General features: G+C 35.7%; 3 protein-coding genes across 4 annotated transcripts; 1 reads left to right on the plus strand and 2 right to left on the minus strand.

The window, feature by feature from the left end:
* Nucleotides 1–562: 562 nt before the first annotated feature.
* On the minus strand, nucleotides 563–5305 carry LOC111438716 (aspartic proteinase-like protein 2). Of its 2 annotated transcripts, XM_023077273.1 has the most exons (11): nucleotides 4902–5305; nucleotides 4238–4367; nucleotides 3892–4142; nucleotides 3067–3294; nucleotides 2457–2619; nucleotides 2257–2330; nucleotides 2065–2161; nucleotides 1922–1985; nucleotides 1361–1432; nucleotides 1135–1270; nucleotides 563–1054 (listed from the first exon to the last, which is right to left on the minus strand). In XM_023077273.1, the coding sequence occupies exons 1-11, from the start codon at nucleotides 5141–5143 to the stop codon at nucleotides 1021–1023; spliced, it is 1491 nt and encodes a 496-aa protein (XP_022933041.1). In that variant the 5' UTR covers nucleotides 5144–5305; the 3' UTR covers nucleotides 563–1020. The 2 variants fall into 2 exon arrangements, with proteins under 2 accessions (XP_022933041.1, XP_022932566.1); XM_023076798.1 differs by having other exon boundaries at nucleotides 563–1270.
* A 1175-nt stretch (nucleotides 5306–6480) lies between these two features.
* On the plus strand, nucleotides 6481–8847 carry LOC111446735 (dnaJ homolog subfamily C member 28-like). The gene is made up of 3 exons (XM_023085676.1): nucleotides 6481–6884; nucleotides 7602–7932; nucleotides 8375–8847. The coding sequence occupies exons 1-3, from the start codon at nucleotides 6496–6498 to the stop codon at nucleotides 8459–8461; spliced, it is 807 nt and encodes a 268-aa protein (XP_022941444.1). The 5' UTR covers nucleotides 6481–6495; the 3' UTR covers nucleotides 8462–8847.
* Nucleotides 8848–8952: 105 nt separating this feature from the next.
* On the minus strand, nucleotides 8953–14398 carry LOC111446745 (vacuolar protein-sorting-associated protein 37 homolog 2-like). The gene is made up of 7 exons (XM_023085687.1): nucleotides 14109–14398; nucleotides 12945–13124; nucleotides 11291–11378; nucleotides 10237–10276; nucleotides 10093–10139; nucleotides 9878–9998; nucleotides 8953–9400 (listed from the first exon to the last, which is right to left on the minus strand). Exons 1-7 carry the CDS (start codon nucleotides 14120–14122, stop codon nucleotides 9246–9248), a joined length of 645 nt encoding a protein of 214 aa, XP_022941455.1. The 5' UTR covers nucleotides 14123–14398; the 3' UTR covers nucleotides 8953–9245.
* Between the last annotated feature and the right edge of the window lie 2971 nt (nucleotides 14399–17369).

The following is a 17369-nucleotide window of genomic DNA, read 5'->3' on the forward strand; positions in this document are numbered from 1 at the left end:
TACAAAAATTAATAATAAATTATAAACGTAAGTAAGTAAATAAATAAATATATATATAGTTAAGGATATTTAATAATAAATTCTAGTTTACCATATATATCATATTTGAAATTTTATTTAAGACAAATATCTAGATATTTACCTCCTTATCATAGGAATCTCTGTATTGTTATTTCTGTTTACCCTCTTTCCATATTCTTGTAATTTATTTGATTATAAATAAGATAACTTTCACACCATTTAGGTGTGGTAAATTATACAAACATTCTCATATATATATATTATTTTAACATCCACAATTCACACTTATTATCTTTCGATGGATATACGTATAACAAAGATTATTTTTCATTCTTCTTTGCAAAATTGAATGTAATAGCAATGACACTCGTTTAATAGATTCTTGACGTACTAGCCTTACCTCGGATTACTATTAGGTTCTATTCAAACAAAATTTAATTTAAAATTTAAAATTAATTAATCTCTTTAGAAATATTAAAAGAAAAGCCATAAAAAAAATGCACTAAGATCAGCAGAAATACATTTCTTTTTTAAAAAGTAAGAATATTATATTCTAGATTATATATATAAAGCAATATATTTGTTCAAATGCTCAGGCTAAAATACAACAACCTCTGCTATCACTCATCAAGAACAATCACCATGAACCTCTCTACAACTCGCTAGCACATAATTTACAATTCTAGCATGCTCAAAATATGAGCCCTTTACAAATGGAGGCCCAACTCCAAACCCAAAGAAGACAGGCCCAATTTAAGTAGTGGGACAGAATATCTTCAAGATGAAGGCCCAACTTCAAGCCCAAAGAAGACATGCCCAATTTAAGTAGTGGAACAGAATATCTTCAAGTTCAACTTTCTGACCTATTGCATCTCCCGTGGTCCAAAAATAATAGCACAACACGGCCACTACCAATCATTATAAATATAGACTGGAGGGGCAGACAATTGGTGCAAAGAATGGGGGATTAGAGAAGAGTGAGATCTACACAGTTGAAAGTTACAGAAACAGGAAGTGGATGAACAAAATGAAACTCAGAAAAAGAGCTAATGCTTCTATAGCTAGTGATTGAAGGAGCTTATCAGAAACAGGAAGTGGATGAACAAAATGAAACTCAGAAAAAGAGCTAATGCTTCTATAGCTAGTGATTGAAGGAGCTTATCTTGGGTTGAGCCGCTCACGCTCAGCTGTCCTGCATTGACGAACTCGTTCTTCCCAGACGTGACCGATACATTTACAGCTTGAGAACCTGGAAATGGAGTTTGTTTTCATGAAACTCGAATTGAAGTTGTTTGATGGGGTTGTATAGATTTATACACAGCCTTGAATTTTAACTTACAATCATAGTTTGCCCACCCGATTTGCTGGCGTGCCAAATCGTATACGAATATCTTATCTTTCATAACAAGATCTGCAAGAGGAAGGCATTAAAATGAGATTCAAAGACGGAAGATCAATACCAAGCTCATCGCAAGCAAAGGGATGGCAATAACTAAAACTTCGATACCCAAATTCATTCACCCAAAGACAGAAGACCGAACTAATCTCATTCTTTTTTATTCATTACTACAACGCGCCACCTGAAGCACAAAGCGAAGCTCCTCCGTAATGCCTATCTATATATGTGAGTGGCTCTTTTTTGGAGACTTAGCCTAATGGCTTCATTGCGGGTTTAAGCCCCGTCAGTCCCGACGGATCAAATCCAATAAAAAAATACATAGATAAATTAATGTCTCCATTTTCTGTAAATGGAGTACAAATAGCATAATTTCATTCTAAAAATCTGAAAATTGATAGCAGATGCAAATTGATTTTGCCAACAAGCAGTTGGAGCATTTCATTACCCAAAAGTTCTAGCAGATACCCACATCAAAAAAGAAGTCCAAGTTCAGGGACTAACCTCCTAAAATTGTTACTCCTTCCTGAACTTTCTGAAAACCAATACACCATAATGCAGCACCATCCTGCAAGGATAGAGCAATATCGAACATCGCAACATGGTCGATGATATACAACCAAAGGAATGAATCTCACACAACTTACATAAAAGCCAAGATGCATAAGATATTCTTCGGGTCTTAACACCATAGATGCACCTGCCGCAAAATTTAAGCTAACCATGGGAAATATCTCGTCTACACTGGACATGGAAGAGAATTTTGACCCATTCAATTCTTGAAGTAAGATCAGCATTTTTCTTCTCAAAGATCAATACAGTTAAAAATGGCGACAGACCTGGTGGATACTAGATAACACTGGCTGCCCTTTGAAATAGTAGGAGTCACAGATTGGGAAACAGCAGCAGTTATCTTAACAAGTCAAAAGCAAAACACATGTTGAGTAGTTGCATAAATGCATCAATAAGAGTTTAGGTTGGTTTACATTAGGCCCTTGTCAGTAAAACATTGATTCTGACATGGGGAAAGGAAACTTACCGCGCTGACAAATGGCGTATAAGCTTCTTCCACAAGATAAGCCAATGTTGTCCCGGAGTCTACAATAGTTCCTCGATTATTTGATGTTGCAAACACAGATGGATCGATTGGCAGCGTCTGACCATTGACAGCAATGCTTTGCAGATACAAGTTATAGTGAGGCCTGATATTTTAAATGAGGAAACAGTCAAGCTTTCATACAGTTGTACATTTTTCTATCTACATACACAAGCACAAATGTGAAATAAAAATCTGAAACATTAGAACCAGTAAGAAAATGCTTAAATTGATAGAATGTTTAAGCGTAGTTCCTCCTAGATTCCCAGATCATCTCTCGATTATAGGAAGGTTGGAAGGGAGATGCTTGTGAAACAAAACAACCACCAGAGTACAATCATTTGTGACAAAATAAAATTTATAAGTAGCTAATGCAATCCGGAACTTAATATCAACAAATAATTATGCAAGAAGCACATTCAGATTGGCAGTTCTCTGAAAGAAAAAAGGATTCAGTAACTTCCGACATTTGAAATAAGTTGCAACTTTTTTACTTGATTGTTTTCAGCGGTGAACTCTTGATTTAGAAAAATAATGATGAAGGTGGACATACTGAGAGGGGACGAGTGGGCTATACACAATGCCGGGCTCCAGAACCTCTCCAAGAACCAATATACCACCTCCATTTCCTTCTCCTTTTAAACAATGGGAAAATACTTTAGGGGTTATCCCTCGAGCTGATAACTGTGATATGACAGACAAATCCCCGGGGCCAAATCCGAAAATGCCATCTATTGCATGGTCTGATTTAGTCAAGTCACCTGACTGATATGTGCTGCAACTGCATTTAAATATGATACATTTAGCATTTCCCAAAAGATGTAAGAGTAGAACGCATACAGATTGAGGTAGAAGGAAATATATTCAGACCATAGAAGTAGACATACTACATTTTGTATCAAAACATTCAGTGTATGGTATGATAAGACAAACATTAACCTCATATTCTTCCTCATGTACATGACTTAGAAAACAACGGTCGGAATTCAAAATGTAACAACCCAAGTCCACCGCTAATTGATATTGTCCTCTTTGGGCTTTCCCTTTCGGTCTTCCCCTTAAGGTTTTTAAAACGCGACTGCTAGGGAGAGGTTTCCACACCCTTATAAAAAATGTTTCGTTCTTCTCCCCAATCGATGTGGGATTTCACAATACCTGCTAGCGGTGGACTTGGGCTGTTACACAAAATTAGCGTGTCTGTGAGGTAAACGTGACAGTTCTAAGAAAATACCAGTTGAAAGTCCATCCAAATAGAAACCTTTATATGATAAAATAGCTACTTCATCCCGATAGAGTCCATTCGAATTTACGGTGTGTTAAGCAATTCAAAAAGTAACTTTCAATCTCATATGTAAAAAATTGCTCCCACCCAACTCACCCAAAAACAACTGTAGCTGAAGAGTTAGCAATCATAGAATGCCCCATAACCATGTCAAAGTACATGGACTCAGATACATAATAACCTGATGTTCCACTTCCATCACCATACTGAAAGGTGTAACTACATTGATTAGTCTGAGATAAACACTGAGTCGCAGTTGTTTGGAATGCAGAATTGCATATTGGATCAGAGCAGGAAACCAGCGAAGAACTTGATGAGTTGGAAGCATCAAAGAAATTTAGTTGAATCTGCACAAGGAAAACTAAAATAAGAACTCCAACAAGGAGGCCATTGGGCAATTTCAAACTAACAAAAAGAGGAGGTAAAAGAAAAAGACTCTTACTCCAAGTCCACTTGCTCTGGGGCAGCCATTGCAGGAATTGCAGTTCACCCACAATATATCGCTTCCAGTGTCGATCTGCACCGTAAATTCCTTAGGGGGAGTGCCCAATTTAACTTTGGTAAAGTAAAGCCTGAACAAGCCATTAACAACGAGATTACAAAACAAAAAAAGAAACAGCCATAGAATTCTGAAAGGTAAGAATGTAAGAAGACCGCCAAAAAAACAAACGGCTATATTTGCTTTAACTCACGGCGTGTGTAAAGTAGCATATCCACAAGAAATATTTAAATCAAAAGAAGAACAAGAAGAACCAAATAAAGAATTGAAGTAGCATTTACTATTATTTCGCTGTTGGAACAACAGAAGAAAAGGAAAAGGAAAATATAAAGCATTTTTCCAGTTTTCAGTCAATAAGATCAATTCGACAATCATTCTTTCGCTTTCTTTAGTCCATTTCCCAAAGCTCTCTCTCATGAACAACCTAACAGCCGCTTAACAGAGCATCAGAGGAACGAACATGCCACAGAACACAGAAAGCGATTCCAAACAATCGAACCAAAAGCCAAGAAAACCACAATAATCCTAGTCTAGAGAATTATCGAACACATCAAACTGCTAAAAACAACAAAAATTAAAGAAAATTCAGTGGAGGAGCAGGAGTTACCCGACGAGCAACGGATCGGAAGAACCTTCGACTGAGAAGTCGACGACGCCACTGACGACACCTTGCAAGATTCTGGCATGCCTGAGACGGTCCCGAGCTCTGAGAGTTTCAAGTTCGATAGAGCGAGATGAAGGGAAGGCTCTCTGCAGAGAGAGACGTTGGACGGGGAAGCCGGAGTAGACCACCGTCGCCGACAAAACGACGGATACTAAAGCGAAGATCAAGGAAGTGAGGGCCCGCATTTCAATGGAATTTTGTGGATTTTGAGTTCTCAGATAGGAAGACTCATGAACAAAGATCGAGTTATGGGTTTGTTCCTGCACATTGCAGTGAAAGAGAAATAGAGAGAGAGCAACAACAACAACAGTAGGAAGAAAACTTTTGGATTTGAATTAACTAAGAAGTTCGGTTTATTAAAGCTTAATTCTCAAAACCGCCATGGATCTGCTCGAGCTTTATTTACTTACAGACCCCACCGGCACTCGAAAATGAGCGTGAAAAGACGAAATTAGCCCTTTCGCTTTAATCCATCTCATTTTAGAGCGAAAAATACTTTTTCTTAAATCTATGGTCAAAAAGTAAATAAATCTCATTTTATTTGTTGAATTTTTTTATACTTTTCTTACATTTTAAAATAATTGAATTTCAACTTTTTTATTTATTTATTCTATTTCTGTCTATATTATAATAATCTTTATATTTTTTTATCACATAACAAATATAAAATATAAAGATTTGAAGCTTTTTAACTCATAATACTAAAATATAAACATTTAAATACTATTAGTGAACTATGCAACTCGGGATCAGTTAGTTCGAAGCTTCTCAGTTGTGTTTAAAAAATATATGAGATTTTTTTTAGTGAAACAAATAGCAAAATCACGAGGGTTTAGGTAGAAATTGAACAATAATAACACGTGTGAAACTTCTACATGTTCCTAATTAGCATTATGAGGAGAATATTATTCATTTAGTCGGGTCGAGTAGGACCAACATGTATTGAATAAAAGTTGTAAGATGAAAATTTTTCCAAACTAATAATTAATAATGATTTGAAAATAAACTCAAATTAGAATTTTAAAACAAATTATTAAGGCATAATGCAAATATGCATGGACAAGGGGTTAGTGGTAAAATTACATTAAAGAAAACAATATATATGAAATTCAACCGTAATTTTCAACCGTAATTCAGTTAATAATTTGTGGGCCGGGCTTCAGAAAGTTGGGCCGGACCGGCGGCAGTTGACCAATTTCGCTCAGAGAAGTGCAGTATTTAAAGGCAGCTGGCGGCAACCGAAAATGACTTGTAACCACCGATGGTAAGTTCCGCAGCTCCAGACTCTGCCACCGGGGCCGCGTCGTCCGTTGCCGCCCCCACTGTCACCGCCGGCTCGAGTCCGGCGTCACCGGTAGTTACACCGGTGCCCTAACGTGCTTGGGGCGATGAAGAAGATGACGATGTGGGATGTATTAAATAATTTTTTAGTTGAGAGAAAATTGAAAGTAGCATGAAATAAATTTGTAATTTAATTAAAAATTAACATTATATATATATATATATAGTAGTGACGTGTTCTTTGATAATACGTGGCATGGTATTAAGAGGCGACGTGGAAAAACTTCAACCGCTGTTGTGGCCACGTAGCTGGCCAATCTCTGACAAATTCCATTTGGGGAAAGCTTTCCGACCTCCCCTTGCTCGATTCTCCGCCATGGCGACCCGCCTTCCGAGGACGAAGCTATTCTGGTCCCTAACATCCAGATCATCGGCCGACGATTATTCGCCGATGGCCGTTCTCATCAGATCTAGGCGAAGGTGGGCCTCATCGTCGTCGTCATCATCTTCTTCTTCTTCGTCTTCTCCGCCTAGTAAGTCGCAGAAAACGGAGAAGAAGTTCGTGGACCGTCTTTCATCGGTGATAGACGCCGTCAATGACCGGAAACTCCCTCCGGAGTTTCGAGGCCAGCGTAACTCTGTCAGGTCCTCCTCGCTTTACTCCATTTCACTTACCTGCATATCTGGTTTGCGCTCTCAGATTAATTCCTCCTTAATCGACTTTCCTGATGCGATCTTTATGCTTAGGTTCCGTTGAGAATTAGCTAATTTCTGAAACAGAGTTTCTATTCTATTACAAATTTGCTCGTGTTTTTATTACTTCTGCATTCCTCATTCTATGTGAAGATTATTATAGCAAGAGAACAAACGCTTTTTTCTGGAGATTGATTATTCCCCTTCATGTAATTCACTGTCACACACTGCCATTCGAATGTTTGAAACTTCGTAGGTATTAAATTGTCTACCAAAATTCAGCAAGTAATTAGCAATGCTTCCATCTCTGTCAAAAAGAGAAGAGGAAAAAAAAACCCTTAGATGTCCATTTTGCTATTAATATAGCCACGAATTACAGACCTAATCCTATCATGCTTGAGCCTATATGCCTAATTTCTGTGTAAATCTATGGTTCATCTTTACCTTCTTTAACATTTTGTTTAAGTTATTGTCATCTTCAATTATATGGTTCATCTTTACCTTCTTTAACATTTTGTTTAAGTTATTGTCATCTTCAATTAGACGAACTTTTTGTTTAATTTTGGTTATGTTCATCCTCACTGAGATAAGCCTTTTACATTTCACTTTATTGTAGATCTCTGCTTTTCACCTGCTGTTGTTTTGACTTGGCTAGAATATTTTGGATAGGTCAGAAACTGATCTGATAAATGTTGTTGAGAGGAGGATTTGGAATTCCATGGAAGAAGGGCAATTCGAGAACTTACCAGGAAAAGGGAAACCTCTGAATCTCTCTACTAATCCCCATGCTGATCCAGCAGAAGACACATTGTACCGAATCTTGTCGAAAAATGGATGTGCACCAGAATGGGTTGAGCTCAACAAAGAGATTAGGAGCAATATATCTGTGTGGCGATCATCGTTGAAGAAAGCATTTGAAAGTAGGGGCAATGAAGATCTTTCAAAATGGACTGAGAGTTCAGAGGCTTTGAAAGTGCAATTGCAACACATCAATGACAAGGTCAGTTATCAGTTTTCTGATTCTTAATAATGGAAAGTTGGGTTCTAAATTCTAATTCAGTATCAGGTTCTTCGTTTCTCACCGGAAGTTGGTGAATTCAACAATTCCTTAAACCTCCCAACTTCAACTGGGCGGCTGGGAAGCAACTAGCAAGTTAATGGTTGCTTGTTGGGATTTAAGGTTCTAGTGTGGGGAAGTGCCTTTTTCATATTAATGCGTATAAAAGATTATAGCTTATGCTTCTAAACGTCTAACCTCTTAGTTGAAGATTTATATCCTAACCCTAAGCCCAAATGGGGTTGGGAGATTAAACATCGATATATATCATAACCATTGACACGTCTAACCTTTTAGTTAATTTGTGCTTTTAACTGATTTAGCATTCTATTCCACGACCATTCTGCAAAGGTGTAGTAAACATAGTTTCAGTTTCCATTTGCAGGTTTTTCGGTATAACTTAATAGTTCCTTTTGGCCGCCAAATGTCTGGATTGAAATGGGAGAAAGAACTGGATCGTCTTGTAGAATGAGACAACCTGTTTCTCCTCTTTGCAATCCACCGCCCCAGTTTCGCTTTGCCAGGTCAGAACCATTGAACCAGCATTCATGTCTCTACAGACAGAAGAACTGTTCTAGCCGTCACATAAAAAAGAAAAGAAAGTTCTTTTGGCATATAAAAAATGACTGCCCGTCGTCTTGTATCAAATCCGTATATCTGCAGTGCTTATCTAGTTTATACCGTTTAAAAATGTTCACATATGATTGTGGGTTTTGAGTCTTACCCATTTTTCACTTCATGATTTTTAATTAGGTTGAAAGAAATTAATGTTGTACTCATCGAGTAAAATGTACTGTTCTAACTTTTGATTAGGATTCTTATGAATATCTATCATTAATACAACATTTTACAGTTTAATTAGCGTATCATATGATGGATGAAACTATATAATAATGTAAAAATATAGGGACCAAAATAGAAAGATCATAGAAATATATGAACCAAGATAGAATATATTTTAACTTATAAAGTGCAAGTAAAGTATGAGGATATGAATAGTAAAAGTGAACGGGTATCATTTTTTACAATGATTATTACAAAGAGAAAAAACGATCATCAAAATGAAAACAAAGAATCAAGTTACTGTCATCAGTAAAACGAACAGACTTTCACAAGGGAAACAACTGGTAAAAACCCCATCTGGGATTCAAATGATTTCAACCTCTACTTGAAGAAGTGTTTGTAGCAGTTGCATAAGCAGTAAAAGAGTAAGAATTTACATGATCAGTGTCGCTATCGATGTTCTGCAGTTCAGCTCAGGTGGTGGTAGCAGCAAGTTGGATGAGAGCTCGCCGGTGGTAATCCATACGCAGCTTCTTGTATTTGTGAGTAAAAGAACCCAAATCTATCTCTCTGTCAAGGAGCTGTCTGTGCAGATTGTCCGACTCCTCTTCAGTCTCCTTCATTCTCTCTGCATAAACAAAGTTTGGATTCAAGACCAGATCAAGTAATGGAGAATTCTGTGGTGTGTCGAAATGCAGAACAGGAGAAATAAAATTTTACTTCTTTTCTAATTATACAAAGAACTTCCTTTCAGCTATCAGTTTCGGAAGTAGACTTGTTCGATAACGTTTTCTTTTGTAAAAACGGTGTTGAAAACAATTTTAACCGAACAAAATTTTCAATCCTGAGCTTTGAAGATTCATTCTCAAAAACAAGTTCCAAACTCATGACCTCTTCTTACTATCTATGAAATTATGAACGTCTTACTAGCCTCTAGTTGGAACGTTACAAGGGATCCTTTAAACTACTCTACTCATTAACAGAGATAGGAATGATTGTTGGAAGGATATGTATGCCCAATCTCCCTAGCCTTGAATTCAAGCCTAGCCGGTAATTATCAATGATAACAAAATCAGAAATCCAATAAACAACTACTACAATATACCTTGAAGCCTTCGGATAAGTGAAGCAGGAGAACAGAGGTTCAAGATCTCTTTTTTCTTTCGGTCAAGCTCGTTCAGCTTCTCCTCGGCAGCAGCCAGTTCAGTTGTCCGGATTATTCTGCACTGTGAGAGAATGAACAGGAGGGCGGAGTTCAGCACGGAGGGCAAGTGAATTCAACCAGCAAGAGAAATAAGTAATTTTCTGATAAACCCATACCTGGTTTCTAAGTTCCATGATGCGTGGTTCCTTTTCCATGTTCTCACCTTTTCAAGTTAAAATGATGGTTGAGATTTGTCCCATAGAGAAATGCTTAGAAGGAAAGGCAAGCAGAAAAGTCTTTAAAAAATCTATGTTACTTACTTGCAAGCTGAAGAGTTTCCTCGCGCAGCTCCTCTCTTAGCTGGTGAAAATTATCAAAAATTGAAAGCAGCAAAGATCCAATCAGCAATCATTTTAATTTACAAAGAAGAAGCATATAAGAGAAGCCATGATATTGGGTGCTACAATAATATGGGCCAACAAGAACCACATGATAAACATAAGAAATCATGAGGAAACAGTTATTAAAAAGATTGATTTTGACGCATGGACCCAACTGATATGGTTGCAAAGATCCTCCGTTAACACGAGGTGGTTATGAGTAACTAGAGTTGTTTCATTCACATATCTAGGTGTAGTCATCACCTAAGATATTCAATGTATAAAACTATTAGGCACGTGTTAGTCATGAAAGTCTTGATTTTTTACTATTAGAATGATCATAAGCAGCTTCCAAACATAGCCGACATCTCGATGGTCAGGGGTTCAAGCACAGTGGGATTGGGATTTTGATCTTGGTCGGCCTCAACATAAGGAGGTTAAAGTTCTTGTTGAGGCCCCCAAACTAGAAATGGATGCATACAGAAAGAAGAATACAGACTGCATCAAGGCATGGTAGAGGCGCAGCTGAGGGATCCTTGGAAGAATAGATCCAGGCCAAAACCTTCCACCCTAAATTTTCTTCCACTTATGATGCTATTTTTTAGGATGTTGCCAGTTCACCCCTTTAATTGAAAATAAGTCCAAGCTTATCGAATTCAAAGCCAAGAGAGATATAATGAAGGAAAGAAAATCCTGTGCTTTCTTTGAAAATGGAATTAACTCGGCATTGAAATAACAATGAATATATACAGAATGAATGTGCAGTGCTTAAAAGTAGTATACTAGGAAAGATCAAGTAATGCTCTGCAATTGCTAGTATGGAATCTGAAATGGTAAAGCTGCATGAATGAATAAATAAACAACCTGCCTAAGACAACCATCAGATGAGCATGTTAATCCTCTATCAGAAACAAACAAGATATGAACTTTAATTTCTTACATTTAAGCTTCACAATTGAGGAAGTTCAAGAACTACAGGGCAAATGTAACTTACGTTGTTCTGAATTTTAATCTGGTCGAGTGAAAGGAGGAATTGATTATAAGCATCCTTATCCGACAATAGCTTTCGTAACTCATCAACACTGCCCAAATTAAAAAGGGGAGAAAAAAAGAGAGTGATCAATATCCTCAAATGATGAAACCAAGAAGGTTGCAATCTGGTTCAGGTATTCATAGCGTGCATTTGAAATCAGAAGCCACAAAATTAATATTAAATAAAAAAAATGGACAACACCACCATAAACGTGCAAACATCATAGGTTTACTTACAAAAATGATTACTAAAAGAATTTCCTCGTCCAGAAAATAAAAGTAGAAGATACTCAAGGTAGCAGTTTGGAGTTTCAATTGAAAAAAAATAAAACGCTCGATATAAAAGTAGAAGACCTTGCCAGCGGAGGTTACAAAAAGCTCTTCAAAATGGAAAAGAAAAAAAAAAAAAAAAAAAAAAAAAATTGTTGACTATAACTGTTGAAAGGAGTAAGTTAAGACCAAGAAGAGCCACAAATGAGACAGTCTAGGAAACAAACATAGGTCTTCTCTCCATTTTAAATGTTGACTTTAAGACAAAGCTCGATATATGAACATAGTGATAGTGCCTTCTATTAAGACCCCCTATAATTTTGTGATTGTATGTAAGAGAAGAATGAAGATGTCAAGATTTTCTAACCATCAAAAATAGATAATGGGAGAACTCTAATTTCTAGAACAATTGTTGGGTGAAACCTCTAAAAGTTATCTCTTCCAGATTACAACAGATTTCGAGCTCCGAAAACATAGTCGTAAGAGGTTTTGTTTAAAAAATCTTTGTAAGACAATGGGATTGAGAAAGCCTTAACTCTGATCATATCCTAAGGACACTAGAGCAGCTCCTTTAATCATATCCTAAGGACAAGAGAGCAACTAACAGCCATGCTTGCAGCTCCTTTACTTTTCTTCATGATAGAGCCTATTTTATGAATCAAAGTCTCTATGGATGCATCCAAATCGCTGGAGTACCGAAGAAGATTAGATTGCTGGAATTTGTTGTTGGCTGGGCCTTAATACGGCTCAAATGCCTTCAAGGAGGCACATCACAACTTCTGTTTATCACCAAGCTTCAGCTATGGGAAATCTTAATCATCTCTTCCTCCACTATTCCTATGCTCAAGCCCTGAGGTCGTTTCTCTTATGCAAGATTTCAATTTAGCTTGAAACTTTAGAATTTTTAAAGAGACTTCTAAAGAGAGAACATTTGCAGTACTATCCATTTTCGAGTTTCACTATATACCTATATCACCTTTTTTTTTTTTTAACTACAGTTCTTTTTTCATTAATGTCGAATGAAGGACTATTATACAACCACTTGGCTATTCCGGGTTGATTGCTTACACCCTTTATGCTGCAGCTTTTAATCCATCAATGACGTTTGATTCTTGTTTTTTCTTTTTTTAACATACACACCCACACAAGAGATGGGTTTTCCAAACTAAACACACATTAAAAAGTAGGCACTAAAATTTACTCAATGTACAAACAGCCAAATAAAGGTCAATAGAACTGAAACAAATAATCCAAAAACCATCAACTTTCAAATATAAATGTTCACGGGGAATCGAAGAGTGGGCAAAAAAGCATTATTTCAGGTAGTCATGGACCTTAAGCTATACCTTTTGTCCTTCAAAGCAGAAATAATGCCAGCAGCTTCAGCCGGTGAAACGTGTGATGGAGATTGTGGCCTGGAGGAGGTGCTACCTGGGGTTCCAGGGCGAGAGGAGCTAACAGAAGGTGGATACCATGATTGTGTGATAACATCTTGAGGAGGACGTACCTGTTCTTCCTGAGATCCCCTGAAAATAGATACAAAATCACTCAGATGTTTCAATACTATGCAAATCACATATGAAAAACAATAGCTCAAGTGGAATCAGATCAAATCACCAATCAACAAGAATCGTTGCAAGTTTGCGACTAAGAACAAAACATTTCCTAAAAACTGAACAATGGGAAAGTATGGAAAATCCAGAGCTAATGAGGTGGAATACATTGCTCAGTGATCAGAAGAAGAAAACAAAAAAAGTGATGCTGAATCCAGATGAAGGCATGCTAGTCCTTTTCCCAAACATGAACAAATTCTCCACAACATGAAAGATCAAATACTCTCCCGCAAGTTATATGTGGTTTCTTTCCAGCAAGTACAAACTATCCAAATTGTTTCTTCAGAAAGTTAGCAGGGGCAACGAAGAACTCCAAATGATCCTTCGTTTCCGTGCATCACTTCTCAAATACACTATGCAGACATCTTTTAAATAAACTGGAAGGGATTGAGGTTATAGACTATTTGGAACCCAAGAAATTGGCTTTGCCAACTGCGAACTGTCCACACAACCTTGAGTAAGCAATGTGTCGAACTGACAATGCATGCAGTCCGATCAGATCTATGCGGAGCAAATCTGTCCCTCAGTCACCTCAAACAGGACCAACCTTCAATCTAAAGTATATAAAACAGCCATCCGCTGGACCTTGTTACGAGAAATTTTGACAAAATAAAGCACAAACAGCCGGTATTGATCCAACTATAAGCTACTAAACCCTCAATTCATAGCAAAAGAAACCGTAATCTATTTTCTAACCAACCAACAAATCCCAAACGAACTACGAACCATGTTCGATCTAAAACCAAGTTGAAAAAGCAGCTTAATCAAGAAAATGATACACAGACTACCCGGAACGCCCAAAAATCGAACAATCAGAGTTGCAAACGAATTACAGAAGAAATCCCAATCCAAATACATGAAAGTGGAAATGAAAAGGAGAAAGAGAAGAGATCATACCAAAACTTGAACATCGGTCGGAAGGATAATCGATCCCGGGGTTATCAGATGAAATTAGAGACAATACTATGAAGGGAAAAAAAAAAAAAAGTACAAAACTCTCGGATTAAGAATCCTCCGACCGACGAAAGCAAGGATCCGGCGTCAATCAGACCTCAAATTCGTGTCCGTGCGCGCTTTCGCTTCCTTAGCCAAGAATCAAAGTCCGTTTTTTTCCTCTTTTAATTGATGGAGTTTGAAGATTATTCCGAGTTCTAATACCGGCGCTGTCGATTTCTCGACCTTTCTTCTAGCCTATTTATTTATTATTTTCTTTATTAAATAAATTTCTTTGTTTTTATTTTCTAAAATTACAGTCATGAAAAAATATAATTTAATATAAAAAGAATTTTAACGATAATGTAAATTTCAAAGTTGCCCCTTTTTCTCATTTTATTATCAAAATCATCCATTAAATATACAAAATATCATAAGTAGCCCTTCTTTTAATAAATATTAAATCAAACAAACTGTTACTTCGTATTAATATTTGTTACCATATATAAATAAAAATATATATATATATATAAAAAACTATATTAAAAAGTTCCATTTTGAAATAAATAAACATTGTGGGGGTTGAATTGAAAAGTACTTTTTTTGGGCCGACAATGTTAGTTGGGCCGACATTATTATGTTTCTGTAACCCAATCTAACTGGGCCACGACTAAGGGCCCATGATTCAAATAGTCCATTCACTTTTGAAATACAAAATCAGTCATTAAAAAAAAATCAAAATGAATTTGTTAATATAAGTAATAATTATTAAACCATCCTACTTTCTTGATCACTCTTGATCACTCTGGTCTTGATCCATTCATGTATCATTCATTTGCTCGAGTGTCACGTGTTTTGTATCTTTCGTCTTAATTCGTCTCTAAAACTTTATATGTTAATATAAGTATAGTTAAATAATATTCAAATGATCAGCTCACTATTCAACCGAAAAACCTAAATTGTTGTATAAATTTAAACATGGGTAATATAAATTTATACTTTCCAACCCCAAATTTCATAAATTTAGAGTAATTAAAATTACGGGTGGAACTTCTCTTCACTTATTTATATCCAAACAACTCGTTGTTTCGTGCATCATTCCAAGTTAAGATATGAAGCATTGAAAGAGTAAAAGTTGTTCAATAGAATAATAAGAAGAAAAAAAATTAAGTGGTCCTTAGATGAGTGATTCTACGAGGGTGTGCAAAATGGGGAAAGGCTTGGCAGCGCAGCAAGGCGCATGGGGCGGGGGCGCATGGGCGGCGGCGAAGGGCAGGCGAAATGGGCATTTGGGCATTTTGACAAACAGTTAGTGGGCACAAAAACTAAGATGGATGCTTTAATTTGTGAGATCTTATGGAGATTTGATAAATGTGATTGAATCATAAAGTTGCAAATATTAAAGCATTTATTGAAGACAAGGCAAAGCAAGCTAGCTAATCATGTTGGTTGTTTAACATTTTTGTAATTAGCCTAAAGTTAAGTATTCTTTCCATCATCACCTCTCATGAGCCGACATGAGAAGGGACTAGGTGTCCCGACCCTAAAAATTTTAGCATTTCTATATGTTTTGTGTATAGAACTCGACCCTACAACCTAGTTTTGAATATTATTCATGTCATGCTGATATATATTCATCGGGTGAAATTCAATGAGTTGGTAACCCGAACAACCAAATTAAAGTTCACAACCCAACCCAACTCAACCCGTTGTCATATGATTCTTTTTTTTTTATTTATTATTTTAAAAAAACATAATTATTCACAATACACGTTACATTAATAACTAAAATCTAACAAAATTCAAATATTAAATATTTACAAGTCACAACGTATTTTTTTTTTTTTTAATAAGATTAGGTTGGTTGTAACCCTAATTTCGGGTTGGTGGGTTCATCCGACAAAAAAAAATGTCAACTCGTAAACTGAACTAAACTCTAGATTTTTCATAATTCAACTCAACTTAAAACTTGAAAAATTAAAAAAAAAAAAAAAAAAAAAAAAAAAAAAAAAAAAAAAAAAAACTAACCTGCTAAGTTGTGTTATCCAAGTCAAATTATGAGATTATATGAACACCCATCATTTAAATTATATATATATAATTTATTTATATTTATTGCTTATTAAAAATGGTGGTACAACAACAAGAAGAATGTAACGTCTGACCTAAAATTGGTCTACATTCCATAATGAAGATACGTCAAAATCCAATGTTTTTTTTTTAAAGGTGATGTTCGTAAAGATAATGAATAATGCATTCACTCAAGTCCTTTCACGTCGATTCACCACCATATTATTAAATTCAATACATCTTTTAAAATTTTCGAATCTAATAAAGTAAAATTAACCTTTTAGAGATATATAATATATAAGTTAATTATAAAAGATATAAAATTAAATTAAAAAAAATAAATTTTCATAAATTTTTTTAACCCAAACTTAAATTTACTAATAAAATTTAAAATTAGAATTTATTCAAATATGAAGGACTAGAAAATAATTCATTGTTAATAAAGCAAATAATATAATATACTTAGTGAATTGTACTCCACATGAGGAGACAAAAAAAAAATTAAAATGGTAATAATTTATTTGAAAAATGATTATGAGGTAAGTAAGTGGATATATTTATATATATAATTTAGGTAATTATTGCGAGGCAAATAATTTAATAATAATAATAAATAATAAATAATAGAGGAGAGATATTTAAAAAAATCCAACTGTAAGGCATATGGGCTCATAATGGCTCCAACTGTACAGCCCTTTACGGAGCCACAGCTTTCAACTTTCTTCGCCTGAGCTTTCGGTGTCCCACTCATTCCCCCTCTTAGGTTTCTTATTATTATTATTATTATTATTTAATTTCATATTTATATAATTAAATTTAAAAAAAAACATTCTTCACTGACACATTGTACCATAAATAGATAAATAAATAAATGTATATTATCCATTTATCCTCGGCTCTCACAATATCCAATATTAGTTTTTTTTTTTTAGGAACACCACTCTCTACAATGGTATGATATTGCCCACTTTGAACATAAGTTCTCGTAACTTTGTTTTGAGTTACCAAAAGGACTCAAACCAATGGAGAGAGTATACCAAAAGGGTTCAAACCAATGGGGCGAGGTGGGATTTCATCATCCAACCGTCCAGACAATTTTTTCAAATGGTACGAGTGTCAGACGCCCAATGTTAAACCTCCAAGAAGATGGATTGT

The sequence above is a fragment of the Cucurbita moschata genome, unplaced genomic scaffold (genome assembly GCF_002738365.1).
Source record: "Cucurbita moschata cultivar Rifu unplaced genomic scaffold, Cmos_1.0 Cmo_Scf00001, whole genome shotgun sequence".
Taxonomy (NCBI): Eukaryota; Viridiplantae; Streptophyta; class Magnoliopsida; order Cucurbitales; family Cucurbitaceae; genus Cucurbita; species Cucurbita moschata.